This window comes from Enhydra lutris, unplaced genomic scaffold (assembly GCF_002288905.1).
Source record: "Enhydra lutris kenyoni isolate GAN:26980312 unplaced genomic scaffold, ASM228890v2 scaffoldscaffold6, whole genome shotgun sequence".
Lineage (NCBI taxonomy): Eukaryota > Metazoa > Chordata > Mammalia > Carnivora > Mustelidae > Enhydra > Enhydra lutris.
Window position 1 is genome coordinate 9426063 of NW_019154090.1, and position 16993 is coordinate 9443055.

The 16993-nt window shown below is 46.9% G+C and overlaps 1 protein-coding gene across 4 annotated transcripts in view; it reads left to right on the forward strand.

Annotated features, from left to right (window-relative positions):
* Positions 1-3983: 3983 nt before the first annotated feature.
* LOC111141458 (ZFP64 zinc finger protein) overlaps positions 3984-16993 on the forward strand; it is an 87776-nt gene continuing 74766 nt past the window's right edge. For 2 of the 4 annotated variants that reach the window (XM_022494036.1, XM_022494034.1), the window contains exons 1-2: positions 3984-4133; positions 7747-7986. In XM_022494036.1, coding sequence (XP_022349744.1) covers positions 4088-4133; positions 7747-7986 — 286 coding nt within the window. In that variant the 5' untranslated portion in view covers positions 3984-4087. The remainder of the gene's footprint in view (positions 4134-7746; positions 7987-16993) is intronic. The other 2 variants (XM_022494037.1, XM_022494035.1) reach the window with 2 other exon arrangements.

Below are 16993 nucleotides of genomic sequence, written 5' to 3' on the forward strand. Positions count from 1 at the left end.
TGACCATACATAGAGTATAACTTCACTCTCATAGTCCAAAATGGCAGCTAGAGCTCCACCCATCACATCTTCTTTCCAAGCAAGGAAAGGAGGGAGTGGAAAAGAAGCAGCAAATGGCTATGTCAACTCTTATGTTTAGGAGACTTTCCGGAAGTTACATCACAACATTTCATTTACATCACAAGAATGTAGTCATATAACCATGTCCAGTAACAAAGGAGGCTGGAAAAAGCCTTCTTCCGGGAGGCCATACACTCAGCTGCAAATCAGAAACTCTGCTACTAAGAGAATTTGAGATAACCAATATTAGGTACACAAACAGCAATCTCTACGGGAAGTATAATATTAATATGGTGGGTCATGTTGATTTGAACCATATGAAATTAACATTTTTAAGTTAAAATAGACAAATATCAGCAATTTATTTGATTCAATCTATTATATGTCTATGGAAAAATCTAAAAAGATATGTAGCACATTCGTGAATATTGGTTATCTCTGGATGGTGGGATTTCAGGTGGCCATGTATCATTTGTATAATCTTTAAAAATAATAATTATAATATATACCCAAAAAGGGAGATTAAAAACAGCATGTAAATTAAAATCATATTTTTAATAAAATATATGAAAACAACTTGTACATTTATCTATGCATATATATACACACAGACACAAAGAAAAAAAGATTTTCAGTATATATATCAATCAAAATATTATTTCTGGGGGTATGTGGCTGGCTAGGTCACTAGAACATGCAATTCTTGATCTTGGAGTTGTAAGTTCGAGCCGCACATTGGGGGTAGAGCTTACTTTTTAAAAAAATGTTATTTCTGGGTAGGGGATTATAAATGGCTCTTATTTTCTTTATATTTTTCTGTATTTCTTCCCAAATTTCTAACAGTGAACTTGTAATACTTATATGATAAGAAAAACAAATATAAGAAGATAAAAAAAAAAGAAAAGAAATTTTAAGACCAAAAAAAACAAAAACAAAAAACCATTGCAGTGATCTACACATACCAGAGAAAGTATGGCTGTGCATAGTAGCAAATGTTTAAAATGGAGTCGATGGAAACATATAAATTCATTCAACAACAAAAACTGTATTGAAGCCTCTGTGTACCAGACCCTGTCCTAGTCTCTGGGGATACAGGGTTAATAAAGCAAGCCAGATACCCTCTCCTGGAGCTCACAGTCTGGTGGGAAAATAGATAATGACCATGTATAAATAAAAAATAAGAATAACAGGGATTTCTTGCCAAGTTATATGAGCTAGGCACTACTGTAAGCACATTATACATAATGACTGACTTCCTCTGGAAAAAAAAATGTAATGAAGTAGCTACTACCATTATCTCAACTTACAGAAAATTGAGACATAGAGCAGCTGCCCAAGGTCGCCCAAGTAGCTCAAGGATTTATACGGTAGTGAGAACCTACAGACCTAACCACCCATTGGTAAGGTCCAGGCTCATATCTCAGTAAGAATTACCCGAGACACTTGGGAAATATATGCAAATTACCAGGTCTTGGCCTAGGAAATTCTGCAGTAGGTCTCGGTTAGGACTTGAGAATTTGGTTTTTCCCAAGCCCTCTAGATGTTTCTTCTCTTCAGGCTAATACAAAGAATACTGCTCTCAGCACAAGGAAGTCAGAGTGGGGCTTACCTCTCTGGGCTTGGGAGCTGCGATAGCACTGGCTGGGAAGGGTCAGGAGGCTGGAAACGTTCCGTGTCTTGATCCAGGTGGGGCCTGCCCAGGTGTGCACATCTGTGAACATGGACCAAGCATTCAAGAACAAGCATGGCCCTAAGCTGCAGTGCCTGTATGGGTCACGTTAGCTAGGGACAGGTATAATGCAGGTGATGTGGCAGTGCCAAGAGGAGCAGGTGCTTTAGATGTGGGACAGGAAAAATTGCCCTGGGAAAGTGACATTCCATTTGGCCTTGGGTGATAGAAAGAAGCCAGGCCTGCAGAAGACCAGGGAAAAGCTATCCAGGCAGAGGGAGGAGCAGATGCGCAGCTCCTGGGGCAACGGCAAGAAGTCACATGTCTGGGTAAAAAGCAAGAGGAGAGCTAAGATATGGCATAGGACCGGTGGGAAACAGCCGGCTCAGATCTAGCTCATTCCTGCCTCACGGCTCTAGCTCCTGCCCATCCCTCAGGTTGGAATCCCCACCCCCCCCGACCCCCACCTGCAAATAGTGCCAGCTCTCTCATTATTACCTACTCAAAAGAAGCCTTCCTTGACCATTCCAGCGGTCATGATTACAACCTTGTTTTCTGTCTTCCAAGACCTTATCACTATTAAGCAATCACACTGTGGGGCACCTGGGTGGCTCAGTCCGTTAAGCATCTGACTTCGCTCAGGTTAAGATCTCAGGGTCCTAGGATGGAGCCCCACTTCAGGTTCCCAGTTCAGCAGGGAACTGTCTCTCCCTCTGCCCCTCCCCTGCTTGTACTCTCTCTCTCTCTCTCTCAAATAAATAAATAGATAAATAAAATCTTTTTCAAAAGAGAGAGAAAGAAAGAAAGAAATCACACAGCTCATTTCACTATTCAGCACTGACTGCATCACTAGCCGCTAGCCAAGTTCTCTTAGAGCAGGTACCCGATCATTTGGATCACCCTTGGACCTCCAGGGCCTAGCACAGTGTCTGGCACATTGCAGCACTTACGTATAAGTAACTGGTGGAGGCATGAACAATCCCTTAAAGGAAGCAGCAGGGAAAATCCCATTAGCTCTACAGTCCTATTCAGGGAGCGCCTACTTCGTGCTAGGCACTAGGCCAAGTGGCTGGGGATAGATAGATCAGTGAAGCAAAGAGGGTTTTTTTTAAATCCCACTTTCTCGGGAACTTTTGAATGTGTGGGGGGCGGGGCGGGGCGGACAGGTAATACGCAAGTAAATTACCTATCGCTAGATATACTCCAGGTACATAATGTTAAATGTAATAGGTTCTAAGAAGAAAGAAAAGGCAGACCAGAGAGAGACAGGGAGCTGCTGGGTGGGAGAGGAGGGAGCGTCAATATTAGAATGGACTAGCCAGCACTGGCCTCGCCACGACTATGAGTGTGACTCTCCCGAAGACAGCAGAGGCGCGGGCAGGTGAATAGAGAGAACGTTAGAGCGGCGACTTGTGGCTGGAGAGGGCTTGGTGCTGAAGCCGGAGTAAAGGAGAGAGCTGTAGGAGATGAGGTCGGCCAGGGGGACACAGATCAGAGAGGACAGTGTGGACCAACAGCTGGGACTCCAACAGCTGGAAACTTGGTCTTGGGCCTCGCCCCAGACTTACTGAGTCCGAAACTCTGGGGCGGACCAGCCGTCTGTGTTCTAGCGAGCCCTCCAGGTGACAGTGCACGATAAAGTGGGCAGAACCCTGGCGCAGGGGCCTTTGGCTATTGATCCTAGTTGTTGCTCTTAGGATCCACGTGATCACTGTCCCCTTTATTTCACTAGCCGGGCAGGGGACCCGCCCAGCGCTCTGCTGATCTGCCCGCCGCTGATGCTCAGCTGGGGTTTCTCCCCAAGCCCGCCGCGTCCGGCGCACCCAACCCCCAACCGCAGCTCGACGCGGTCCCCTCTGCTAGAGCATCCCGGCGACCCGGGAGCGACGCCTTGGGGACCAGACGCCCAGGGCGGCAGGTGCAAAGGCGCCCGAGCCGGGGAGGCCAAACGCGTCCGCCACGACCTCAGGGGTGCGGGCCCGGCGCCAGCGGCTGCGGCCGGGGGTGGGGGCGCATCCCGAGCCGCCTGCGGCTGCCCAACCCGCCGGGACGTTTGCGCGCGTTCCAGATCTCGGGGGATTCCGCGGTCCCGGGCCGCGGGGCCCGGGCATCGGGATTGGCCCGCAGCTTCCCCCGGGAGCCGCGGAGGCAAAGCCAGGCTGGGGCGGCCGGGCCCGGCCAGCGCCCTCTAGGCAGCGGAAGTGGAGCTTGCTTTACATCCGTCCTCCCCGCCTGGCGGAGTTGGGAGAAGGAAGGCTGGGGGGTGTGGAAAAATAAAAGGAAAAGTCCCTGCACCATGTAGATCAGCGCCCCCCACCCTGGCACCCCGGCCGGCCGGGGACCTCCCAGTCTGTGGCCATGAATGCGAGCAGCGAGGGCGAGAGCTTCCCGGGCTCGGTGCAAAGTAAGTGCTTTTCCGGGCGCAGTGCGCGCTCCGGGGCCCAGTGCGCGCTCCGGGGCCCGGGCCCAAGCACGTCTGCGACGCAGCGAGCAGGCCCGGGGCCCCGAAATCGGGGTGACGGCCCCGAGCCGGCGTCTTGGGCACCGCGGCGGGCGCGCTGTGCAGGGGGCGCCGGAGTGGGCTTGGGATGGGGGCGCCCAAGCCAGGGCAAGGCGGGGGGCGCTCTCCAGCCTCGCAAGACCCCTTGTAAGGGAACGGTGGGGGAGGGCATGCCGTTCAGACAATCGCCACCCCCTCGGGGCATTCCCCGCCCCCCCCCAGGCGGAGTTTGGGGGGATTTGGGGGTAACTGCCATTACGCTGATGGGAAAACTTCTGCCTCGGTGGCTCCAAATCCTTGAAGTCTGGGGATCCGAGGGTTTCGTGAGGTCTGGCGGGCTGGGCTTGCCGGCACACTGGAAAGCCTTTTACATATTAAAGGTGAAGATCTGAATGGGGAATGGGGCGGTGGTCGCTTTGAGTTTGGGATTCATTTTAATTTTCCTGATGGGGTCAGCAGCCTTATTCAAGTACCTGATTTCGCCCGCGGCATTGTTTTCCAAAGTGTGGTCCAGAGACCGAGCGCAAACCAGCCACCTGAGAGCGGGAGCGCTTCTTTAAAAAAAAAAAGAAAAGAAAAGAAAAAAGCTCCCTGGGCCCCACCCATTAGATGGGGTCGTGGGGGAGGGGATCTGTGGCCAGACCCCGAGTGGTTCGGTTGCAGAGTTTGAGAACGACCCCCTGCCCTGGCACAGGGCTTTGCAGACACCTAGCACATAGTAAGCGCTTAGCTTGTTAGCTGTTGTGCAGACACTGCCTCCCCGACTTGGCTGGGTATTCCTTGCATAACTTGTGAGAAGCACAGATTTCTCTAAGCACCAGCCCCTCCTGCACCCTACCTCCGTTAGGACTCAGTATCTCCCAAGTGGGGCACAGATAAGTCCATGTTTAACACGCGGACACACAAACATACACAAAACCCAATTGTGATGCCATTACAAGTTTGGAGAACACAGTAGAGATAAAGGAATTCTTGTTGCTGTTGAGCTCCTACCTGTACCCAGTGTTTTCTATTGGTCTGTTAATTCTCACTGCAAATGCAGGAGGTTAGGTATATTTTATCATTCCAAATTTTCAGAGAGGGATACTGTCCCTTCTAATAGGGTATCTCAGGAATAACCCCACCAGGTATCATACAGGGGCATGGGGATCCCTGGCCTGTCCCTTTGCAAGCACCATCTTATTTAATCCTCTTACCTATCCTATAGAACAGAAACTTCTACCCATTTTACAGATGAGAGAGACCAAGCCCAAGTCACTGTTTATAAATTGTAATGTCAAGATTCTAAGGAAAGTCTAGGTCATTGTTTATGTGCTTGCCACACACTGGAGACATTGTCATTAAAACCCTTTCATACCAGGCATCAATCTTGTTGCGTCATTAAGGAATCCTCATCAGTGCCGTCACCTCATCTTCTGGTTCATTTTCCTTTTAGTCTCATGGGCATTTTAGCTGCAGGGAGGAGGTCCTGTTCCAGAGGAATAGAAAAGGCTTCATTCCTTTCACCCATTGATACGATGTATTTAAGTGCACAAGCGCTCTGCAAAACGGTTTAGAAAATACTATGACGCAGGGCGCCTGGGTGGCTCAGTGGGTTAAGCCTCTGCCTTCGGCTCGGGTCATGATCTCAGGGTCCTGGGATTGATGCCTGCATCGGGCGCTCTTGCTCAGCAGGGAGACTGCTTCCCCCTCCTCCCTCTCTCTGCCTGCCTCTCTGCCTACTTGAGATCTCTCTCTGTCTGTCAAATAAATAAATAAAAAATATTAAAAGGAAAAAAAAGAAAATATTATGACACAGCCCAGACCAGCTCTCCTTAGCAAGTCAACCAAATTATATTTCCACACAGAGATTTTTTTTTTGTCAGCTCGACGTGGGAAAATTGAACATAATATAAATATTTATAAATTTTCAGAAAGTTATGATTCATATATACCAACCGTATATACACAAAGGTAGTTCTCATGTGATTTAGATTTCAGGAAATTTAGAAATAATATAAAGACCTTATAAGTACTAAGATTATGATGCATAGATAACATGGAATAGTGTGTTACTAGATGATTATATATATTTTTAAAGATTTATTTATTTGAGAGAGGGAGAGAGAAAGAGAGAGAGAGTGGGGAGGGGGCAGAGGGAGAGAATCTCAGGCAGGCTCCCCACTGAGCACAGAGCCCACGGCAGGGCTCCATCCCACCACCCATGACATGACCTGAGCCGAAACCAAGAGTTGGGTGCTTAACCTATTGAGCCACCCAGGCACCTTTTAAATAATTATACTTATAAAAATTTTAGTGATCTAGCCACAATGCTTATGTGATATTATGTGGGGAGAAGACTAATTTTATAGTACATTATGATCTTAATTTTAAAGCATAAAGAAAATAAATGGAACAAAATAATTTGTAATGTTCATGGTACACATGGGTGGAAAGATTGTGACTGATTTTCCCCCTGCTTCTTCTGTTCCAAATTTTCTGTTATAAACATGAGTTTCCTTATAATAAGGCAGGCAAATTTTTAAAAATAAAAATGAAGGTTGTCATATTAGAGACTTATTAATTGGTTGTATTTCTTCATTTAACCAACCTTTCCATCACACTTTCTAATATAGTAACACAAGTATTAACTCCTGGCATCATTACTATCGAGAAACAATGTCCCTATCAGTTAGGAATGAATTTTGGCTACAAGTAACCAACTGAACTATACCAGCCTAATGAGAAGTCTGAAATTAGTTGATGCAGGGGATCAAGGGATCAGCATCTGTAGCGATCTTAGCCTTTTCCTCATAGTGAAAATAGGGTTGCAGAAGCTCCTGGCATCACATCTGCACTTAAGACCAAAAGAAGAGGGAACTAGTGCCATTCATGTCTGATCCCTTTTTATCATGAAAGGCCAAACTTCCCAGAAGTTCCTAAGCATGTGAGGGACCAAGATCATTTCGTAGTTGTCCTGGCAGGGTCCGGGGCAGGAAGCAGGTAAAAGCAGAGGGATTGATTTTCATAATGACTGGGGAATAAAACTACCTTTCTTTGGGATGGGACATGGCTACTGGTCCTTCAAAGTACAAGCAGTCCTGCACATCAAAGAACTAACTTTTTTTTTTTTAATAAGATTTTATTTATTTATTTGTCAGAGAAAGGGAGCATAAGCAGGGGGAGAAGCAGGCTCCCTGCTGAGCAAGGAGCCCCATGTGGGACTCGATCCCAGGACCCTGGGATCATGACCTGAGCCGAAGGCAGATGCTTAACTGACTGGGCCACCCAGGCATCCCTCAAAGAACTTTCTTGCATAAAATGCCACTAGTGCCCCTGCGGGCAACAGTCACTTGGGTCTGGGAACATTGCTACTAAGGAAGAAGACGGGAATAGAAGGGACATCCGGCCAGCCACTAGCCATCTCTGCCACAGTGCCCTTTTTTCTACCATGAATCTGGTTGGTGTTATAATTTCAAGCTGTTTGAAATTTGTTAATTAATTAATTAACCTGTGGCTTTCCCTTTGTCCCGTGGAGTCCCAGGTGGCACGACGGTGCTGGTTGAGCTCACTCCGGACATCCACATCTGTGGCATTTGCAAGCAGCAGTTTAACAACCTGGATGCCTTTGTAGCTCACAAGCAGAGTGGCTGTCAACTGACCAGCACGTCCGGGGCAGCCCCCAGCGCAGTCCAGTTTGTATCCGAAGAAACAGTGCCTGCCACGCAAACTCAGACCACCACCAGAACCATCACCTCCGAGACCCAGACGATCACAGGTACGGCCGCGACGGTGGGAGAGATTAGTTAGAGTTGGCCCAGTTATGTCCCAAACACCTCCGTGGAACTTATTAGAAATATAGATTCCCAGGGTCCACCCTGTAGGCTGGCGGATTCATTATTTTTAACAAGCTCCACTGGGAAGCCAGCTGCCCAGCCAGGTTTGGGAACTGCTGGGTGGCAACATTAACTGTTAGCAGTTATAGATGTTGTCATATGTTAAAACAGACAAAAAACAGATTTCTAAAACAAAAACCTGTATACACCAAGAAAAAAAAAAATACTTGCAGGAAATGCATGAAAAAAAAAAGTAGTTATTTTGGGTGGTGGGAGTGTGGGTTTGATCTTAAAATTTGCATTATTTTTATAAAGGGACAAAAAACATGTTTTGTTTTGTTTTGTTTTTTTAATTTACGGGTAGGTTTTGATGCCTCCCCACTCCCCCCTCCCTTGCTGCCAGCTAGGAACATAGAAAAGTTCATCCTAGTTCTTGGTTGTGTTCATTTACTCCACCAAAAATAAATTACAGATGGATTTAAAATTTAAATGTGCACAGTGAAACCATAAAATTGTAGAGTAAATATGCACACACACACACAGACACACACTCGCACTAACATTACCTGTACTTACACCTCTAGGATCTGTCTCAAGGGACTAGACAGACAAGTTTAAAAATGTGAAGTCACCCATTTATGAAATAGATAGCAGAGATGCTGCCAGATCCTGCGGGGAAACAGAGAATGTATTCCGTAGCTAAAGGCATTCAGATTTTTAAATTAAAGTATATGGGATTTCAGGCTGGCTCAGTTGGTGGGACATGTCACTCTTGATCTCAGGGTTGTGAGTTTGAGCCCCACGTTGGGTGTAGAGACTTAAAAATAAAGTCTTTAAAAAATAATCATATATATATTGGTATATATATCAATACTACGCCTACCAAAAGACAAGCTGGAGTCCTCTGGCAAAAGAAAAAGCATCAGGAATGTGGCTACAAATAAAGTTAAAATTTTCGCAAAGTAAAAACAATGTATAAAACTAAAGACCAACAACTAGGGGAACAAACTGCAGCACAGATGACTAAGGCATAATGTCCTTCATATATAAAGAACTCCTAAAATCAATAAGAGTAGAGAAAAAGAATCAAATGAAAATGTCAGCAAAGGGCAGCAGATAATATACAAGAGACCACTGAACAAAGAAGGACGCTCTGTCACCTTAGTAATTAAATTAATGTGAGTCAAAAGAAGGGCTGGGACAGGATACTGCTTTCATTTTCTGGGGATGTAAATTCATATAACTTGGACAATTTTGTGATGTCTTTTTTTTTTTTTTTAAAGATTTTATTTATTTGACAGACAGATCACAAGTAGGCAGAGAGGCAGGCAGAGAGAGGGGGGGAAGCAGGCTCCCCGCAGAGCAGAGAGCCTGATGCGGGGCTTGATCTCAGGAACCTGGGATCATGACCTGAGCCGAAAGCAGAGGCTTTAACCCACTGAGCCACCCAGGCGCCCCTTGTGATGTCTTTTAAATTCAACATCTTAAATTTAAAATCTTCCAAATTTTAAAATGTACATAAACACATTTACCTAGTAAGTCCACTTATCCCCTAAAATTTCATAAACAGATGTATAAGGGTGTTCATTTACTATATAGGCTATAAAGAAAGTGGTACCTTTGTATGTATACATCAAGAGAAAATCAGATAAACATCAGAGATTCGGACAGTGAAATATGACTTAACCTTGAAAAGGGGAGCTAGAGCTTTGTAGAGACACAGAAAGATTCTTGGGGGGAAGTGTAAAAACACACATATGGATGCATACCTAGTATTATATTCCAGACAAGCTTCTAGAACAGGAATGAGGCAGGTAATGTTCATGAAAGAAGCAAAAGCTGTGCGAAAGGTAATGGGGACTGGTGGGGACTGTGGTTTAAGTAGAATAAGTACATATGACTCATCCGAAGGGACAGCTGCCCTTTGGATCTGGTCAGATATTTGGGTTTTTCAGAAGAGCTGAAAAATATAAAATTTCCGAAATTTTAAAACTTTGTTGGCCAAACGAAATACATCCATAAGCCTGACTGAGCCCACAGGCTTTCTCTAGACTCTTCTCTGACAGTATTTAGCAGATAGTTAATCTGGATCTGGAGGGTGAAAGAACATGGCGGGGGCGGGGCACCAACTTTCACCACCTTGATTTTGTATTGGTGTGGTGGTTGGATTTTTTTGCCAATAAGCAAAGTTTTGGGGTTGTTTCCTTAATGCATCCAAAATGTTTCTCCCAAGTCTTTAAAACACTGAACTATTATTACCGGATGACCTCACAAGCCTTAAGAAAAGCACCTTGAGGTTGTCCCACTTTCATGCGAGTTTATCTTAATTATCATCCCAGAGGAAGTCACCAAGAAAGTGTTAAAGCTAAACACCACCTTAGCAGTGGGTTTTCTTATTTTACGGCTGGACAGAGGGAAGCTACAGGTGGGAGAAGACCACAAGTTCAAGACAGTCGCAGGACTTAGGCATTTTGGCTTTTAGCCTTGTGGTCTTCTCCCTGTTCACCATCCTCAGAGTCAAACTCCCAGGAACCCTGCACACAGGGTGTGAAACCCATAAAACATCAGGAGGCGTCAAGGCCCACACTTTATTTTTGGCCATTGCATCTTTCCAGGTTCTGAGGCTTCGCTTATGCTGTTCCCTCTGCCCAAAATACTTTTCCTGACAGAGGATCTTGTTTCATCTCAGGACACTCCCCTTCACTCTGTACAGCAGCAGCCAAGATGAAGTCCTCTCTTTTCCAACCGAACCACGTTTCTTTGCCTCAGAGCCTGAGTATATGTTGTACCCCCTGCCTGAAACTGACTCTTGGGCATACGTCCGAGCTGAGCTTAAAGGCATCTCGTCAGAGACCCCTTCTCTGTTTCCCCCGGACCAGCGCCATGAGGTCAGGGGCTGCACCCCTCCTGCCCACCGCCAGGTCCTCAGCACCGGTCCTTGCTGGGAGAATGAGCAGCTGCCCCAATCTCCCATCCATCAGTAAAGCTGACCTCACACCCACGTACCGGCTCCTCCTTCTGTCCTAGGTCTTTGCTCAAAGACTCTCACCCTCCCCTTGGCATTTCCACTGCCCTGTGCCCACTCACTGGGGGCATGCCTGGGCTTTGCCGGCCACCCTGTATGCTCAGGCCAGGCCTGGAGACCTCGGTGCACCTAGCTCACGGTGGCACCCCTGGAACGGTGCGGGGAGCTACACGGTCCAGAGACAGGCTGCTGGGCTTGCATCTCTGCCTGCCACCCTCTACGCCAGACTGCGGGCAAGTTGCCCTCTGCTCTCTTCTTAATAGTTCTCATCTGTAGAAAGGGGTTCGAGTGGCACCTAATACTATTAGGTAATAGAATTAGGTGCCTATTACCTAATAGTCGTTGTGTTATTGGAGGACTCTGTAATAATCCACACAAACGGTCTGGGATGGAATAATTGGGCTCAGTAAACAACCGCTTTTATTAACGTCGAGATTAATGAACAGGTGGCGAAATTTGCAGTCTGCTCTGTCTCTGGCTGACTCAGCGGCTCTTCCTCCTCGTTCCAGGCTCTCTGCCTCAAAACAAGCAGAAGCCTGTTTTTCCCCCTTTCACACTGTTTTCTTTTTGTTTTCTGGGCCCAACTCCCCACCTGCACGGGCTTCAGTGCTCCCTACAGGGCTGTTCCCCACCCTCCTGTGGACCCAGGTCCCCTGAGAGCTTGTTAAAGATGCTGGGGCCCAGCCTCAGCTTCGTCGAAGCTCTGGGGCTGAGGTTCAGGCATCTGTTTTTTGTTTTTAAGATTTTATTTATTTGACAGAGAGACTCAGCAAAAGGGGGAACACAGGTAGGGGGAGCGGGAGAGGGAGAAGCAGGCTCCCCACCGAGCAGAAAGCCCGATGCGGGGCTCCATCTCAGCACCTGGGATCATGACCCGAGTCAGAGGCAGACACTTAACGAGTGAGCCACCCAGGCATCTGTGTTTCTAACACGCTCCTCGGGGAACCCAAGTCCCAGCCAGCGTGGAAATCTCTCACTGCCCAAGGCCAGAGTGGGACACCCGACACTAGCAGATTTCTCCAAATGCTCTCACCCAGACATTGCCCAAACTTGTCTGTGCCTCTTGGGCTGTGTGATTAAAGCCAAACCCTTCCTCACTCCGCTCATCTCTGTCCCCCATCACTGTCTGGTAAAAGTAAGTAATTAGATTACTTTAATTTACATTTAAGTAAAATGTATTCGCTGCCTGTTAACCTTGAAAGCTGATTTTTGTTTGGCACTTGGTTTAAGAACTTTCCTACAGGTGTGGTAACATTGGATATCGATACCGGTGGAAACAGCCTCCCACTTGCGTTTTCTAAGTTCTGCAAACTTTGGGGTGTAGGAGTTAGGCCCCTGAGTTGGCATCTTGGCCACATAGGGACTTAGGAGCCTCATGACTGTGGCCAACTGTAAGAGCTCCTGGTGTCTCATCTTTCAAGAGAGGACAAGAATAAATAGGAAGACCACAGGGCTTGGTAGTTAAAGGGTCTAGGCCCGGTTACCTGAGCTGAGTTCCCCGGGGCAGCACTTGCTGACGAGGTAGCTAACCTTGGGCACGTAACAGGATCTCAGTGTCTGCTGCCCCACATGTAACATGACAGTAGTCCCCTCAATGCGAGACACTTAGAGCTGTCAGGGTTAGCTCTCCTGACTTACCAAATCAGGGGGTCTGAAAACGAAATGAAACAGCACAGAGAAAATGTGACTGCAGAACCCGGCTCGTGACCAGCCCCCAGCCAGTAGTACTCGAATTGATCTCTTGACCCAGAAGGGTCTTTCTCTTCCCTTCTGGTTAATTCCTACTTATTTGGTCCCTAACTAAAGTCACCTCCACCTAGAAGCTAGCCATGATTTCTCCTCTCCCTCCCTCCCACCGAGGTTAGGTGTTTCACCACTCCCCCCCCAACCCCGCCCCAGCATTTATTTATCTCACTTGTTATTAACCAGTAATTTGGTGACACACAATCTCTAGTTGACTAGAGATGTGGATTCAGATGCTGTCAGAGGCCAGGCAGCAGCAGTGACTGCGGCAACATATACGCCACCATGGGGAATGGGAGGGCCTGTGGACACCCAGCTGAGAAAGGAAAGCAGCCCGACAGCCAGGAACCATCAGGAGCTGGGCTGGCTCTCATAGGCGGGCCGTGCTGTTCTCCTGGTGAACAAACAGTTCACAGAACATCAGCATGAGCTGGGAACCGTGGTGGAACAAGGCCCCTCCTCCTGTCTAAGCCACAAGATACCAAACATCCCCTCCCCCACTGATCTGAGTGACGGTTGCTTCTCTCCCTATGCCAAATGCGCCTTCTCTGCTCAGTATTAAGATACCAAACCCTAGGGTCTTCCCTACTTCCTGACAGCTCCCGGGCGGGCCTCCACCCTCCCTGCACCTCCCTAACATGAATCCCCAACCAGGAATGAGTCCTTCGTAGCAGCCCTGTCACGGAGATACCGTGTGACATGGTCTGAGGTTTCCCTTGTGCCACTGAACCACAGACTTCCAACCACAGCCATGTCCCTGGTGGTCTCTGGCCAGAAGACGTTGACCTGGGAAGACCCAGCCACCTCACTGATTTTGAAAACCTTGAAAGAGAATCTGAAGGCTCAGTTTGGCCTGTGGGCCCCAGATGAATGGTTTAATTTCTAGTTTACTGGATTGTAAACCTCCCTGCCAGCAGGGACCTAATCCATCTTGTTTTCCTGCCCTCCCCCACCCCCAGCCCCATCACTGGGCCTGGGACACCATAGACACTCAATAAACCAGTTAATGCAATGAGCTAAGGAAGGGGCAGCTGGGAGCATTAAATTAAATGAGTGTGCATGTGGCCTGTGGCGTGGGGTGTGCCCCATTGGGAGGGTCCAGCAAGGGCAGCATTGGGACTGTTGTGTGCCAGATGCTGGAACCAAGGCAGCGGGGATGCTCACCCTTGGAGAATTCCAAGCCCGTGGGGGAGGAGAATTTGGTGGTAAGACCTGCAAGCCCGGCCATCTGTGACAAGCATAACCTTGTGCAGAGGGTTAATGGAGTAGATTGGTCCCAGTGGGGAAAGCCAGAGGGAAGATTGTGAGTGAGATCAAAGGTATACTTGGCCTTGAAAGACTCCCTGGCCTTTAGGAGGAAGATGGTAGGAAGGGGGCATTTCCTAATGGTGGTTGAGAAGTGCGGAAGCTCAGGGTAAGGTGTGGTTATGGTGGCTAGAGACGACAGAGTATGTGTGGTAGGAGCCATGCTTCAGCTCTGGCCTTCATTCCAAAGGAGCTGGGGAGCCATCGAAGGTTGTTGAGCAGGTGAGCAATTAAGTCAGACTGATGATTGGCTTGGAGGATCTGACCGTAGGAGGAACAGCTGACTCTGATGTAGTGCTTATTTGCCATCTCTTTCCTCAGCATTCGATATGAACCACAAATCAGGTATTAAGAATTATTATCCCCATTTTACCAATAACCAGCTCAGGCACAAAAGGGTGAAAAGCTTGTCCAAGATGCCAAAGGCAGAAAGTGGCAAATCTGAGCTTCCTGGTGGGCAGAATCTTTGCTCTTGACCACCCCTCGGAAGAGTCTTCATGACTGTTTCTCAAACTGGTTCGTGCCTCAGAACCGCCCCCCACCCAAAGCTCTGGTGAACCGCACAGATACCCAGAACCCCCTCCCCTTGGGGTAACATCTCTGTGGCTCTGAGCAGGGTCCGGAATTTAAGCCAGCCAGTGAGGGCTTGGTTTGAAGTACTGAATCGAGTCTGTGTTATAAAGAGATCCCCAGGGGCGCCAGGGTGGCTCAGTGGGTTAAAGGCTCTGCCTTTGGCTCAGGTCATGATCCCAGGGTCCTGGGATCGAGCCCTGCATTGGGTTCTCTGCTCGGCAGGGTGCCTGCTTCCTTCTCACTCTCTGCCTGTCTCTCTGTCTACTTGTGATCTCTGTCAAATAAATAAATAAATAAAGAGATCCCCAGAGGGAGCTCAAGATCCTAAGAAGTTGTCTGCCTGACTGCCCCCAAGCTTAATGCTCCCCGGCCCCCTGCCCCCTCCACCCAAGGAAAGTTCACACCAAAGTACAGTATCTTAGTCCCAATTCCTACCTTCAGGGCAAGCAGTTCCGATTGGCTAGGCTCCTGTCAGGTATCTGCTGCTGGACCAATCAGCTGTGGCAGAGAGAGGGCACGAAGTCAGGGATGGAAGCCTGGAGGAGGCTTTCAGGGTGGGGTGAGGGGGTGCCTCTTGGCCGGTGGGGTCCCTGTGCACCACGTGTGTGAAAACCCTTTTCTCTCAGGAGATGAATTCTGAGTTTGGAATTGGATCCAGAACCCTAAATGTGAATCCTAAGCCCAGTCAACGTAGGAGGAAAAGAGCCATAGATTTGAATATATGACGGTGTAGTAATACTCTTGATCTGTAAAGCTCATGTACAAGTCAATGAGGAAAAAAAGTGAAATTCAATAGGAAAGAAAAAAAAGGAGCTAATAGCATAAACAGGGAATTCAGTGTAGAAGGAATGGGGCTGGATAAAAAATGTTGAAAGGGATTCATCCTCACCAATTATAAAGGAAATGCACATGAAACTAACCTGATCTCATTTTGTCCTGTCACATAGCTGGGAAGAGCTAGTGAAAGTAAAGGGGAAAATGTAAACTGATACAGATTTTTGGGAAAGATCTTATAATTATTTATCAGCAAGCAATTAAATGACCATACCATTCCGACCAATTCTTCAACTTTTAGAAGAATGTATCCAAAGAACCTTCAGGTCAGTTAAAAAATTGGGATAGGTGTTATTTATAAAAGCAGTACTTAGAAACCAGCTCAGTGTCAAAGACGGGGGAATAGATCATTTAACCATGCCACAACCAAAATGAAGGAATAGTATGTAGCCATTTGAAACTGTGTTTTGGATGAATGATAGGGTGGCAAATGGCTTCAAATGGTGAAATTTTTTAGCAAAAAAAGACTATAAATGATTTAAGCCACAATGCCAGTTTTATACTTTTAAAAATCTCCATACAAAGAAATGTCTTAGCCATTAGGTTGATCATTAATTCACAAAGGTCCTCTAAGCCCCTGTCCTTTGTCAAGATCTGCGTTAGGTGCTGGGAGACAGTGATGGAAAGGACAGGCCAGGCGTGTCCTCAGGTGGTTCATCCAGCCAAAGGGAGGAGGATGGCCATTAAGTAATTTCCCAAGTAATTATTTGATCACAGTAGAGATAAGTGCTTTAGAGAAAACGTACAGTATACAATGAGCATATAATGAAGGGGTGTGTATCGTCACGCGATATATTGCCTTGGCCGCTTTGGGCAGCTTTTCCTTTCTTCTCTACACTTACTCTATGCTCCCTAGATTTTCTACAGTTATTATTTCCTTTTATTTAAAAAAATAGATAGATAGATAGATATGTATATCTATATATATATGGCACCTGGCTGGCTCAGTCTGAAGAACACGTGATTCTTGATCTCTTGATCTCAGGGTTGTGAGTTCGAGCCCCACTTCGGTTATAGAGATGACTTAAAAATAAAATCTTAAAAAAAATTTATATATATATGTATGTATATATATATATATAGTTTTTATATATATATATAGTTTATATATATATAGTATATATATATATATAGTTTATACATATATATATATAGTTTTTAATTTAAAAAGATAGGGAAACAAAGTGGAGTTTTTCAACGGAAGAAGAGAAGCAAACTGGGCTGGGAGATGTGATGACTGCCTTCAGCTAACAGCTTTGGGGAAAGGAGCCATACTGCCGGTCCACGTGAGCCCGGCGGGTTCAGACACTGATGGGTACGACCTTAGAGAGAAAGATTTTGGTTCTCTGAGACATTCATACAACAGTCTTACATTTTAAGTAGCATGATAACCACGTCGCTGGACCCCTGAGGGGCTCCTGCTCCAGACCAGGACTCACTTCAACACCTGGACATGTGGCACAGCAAGG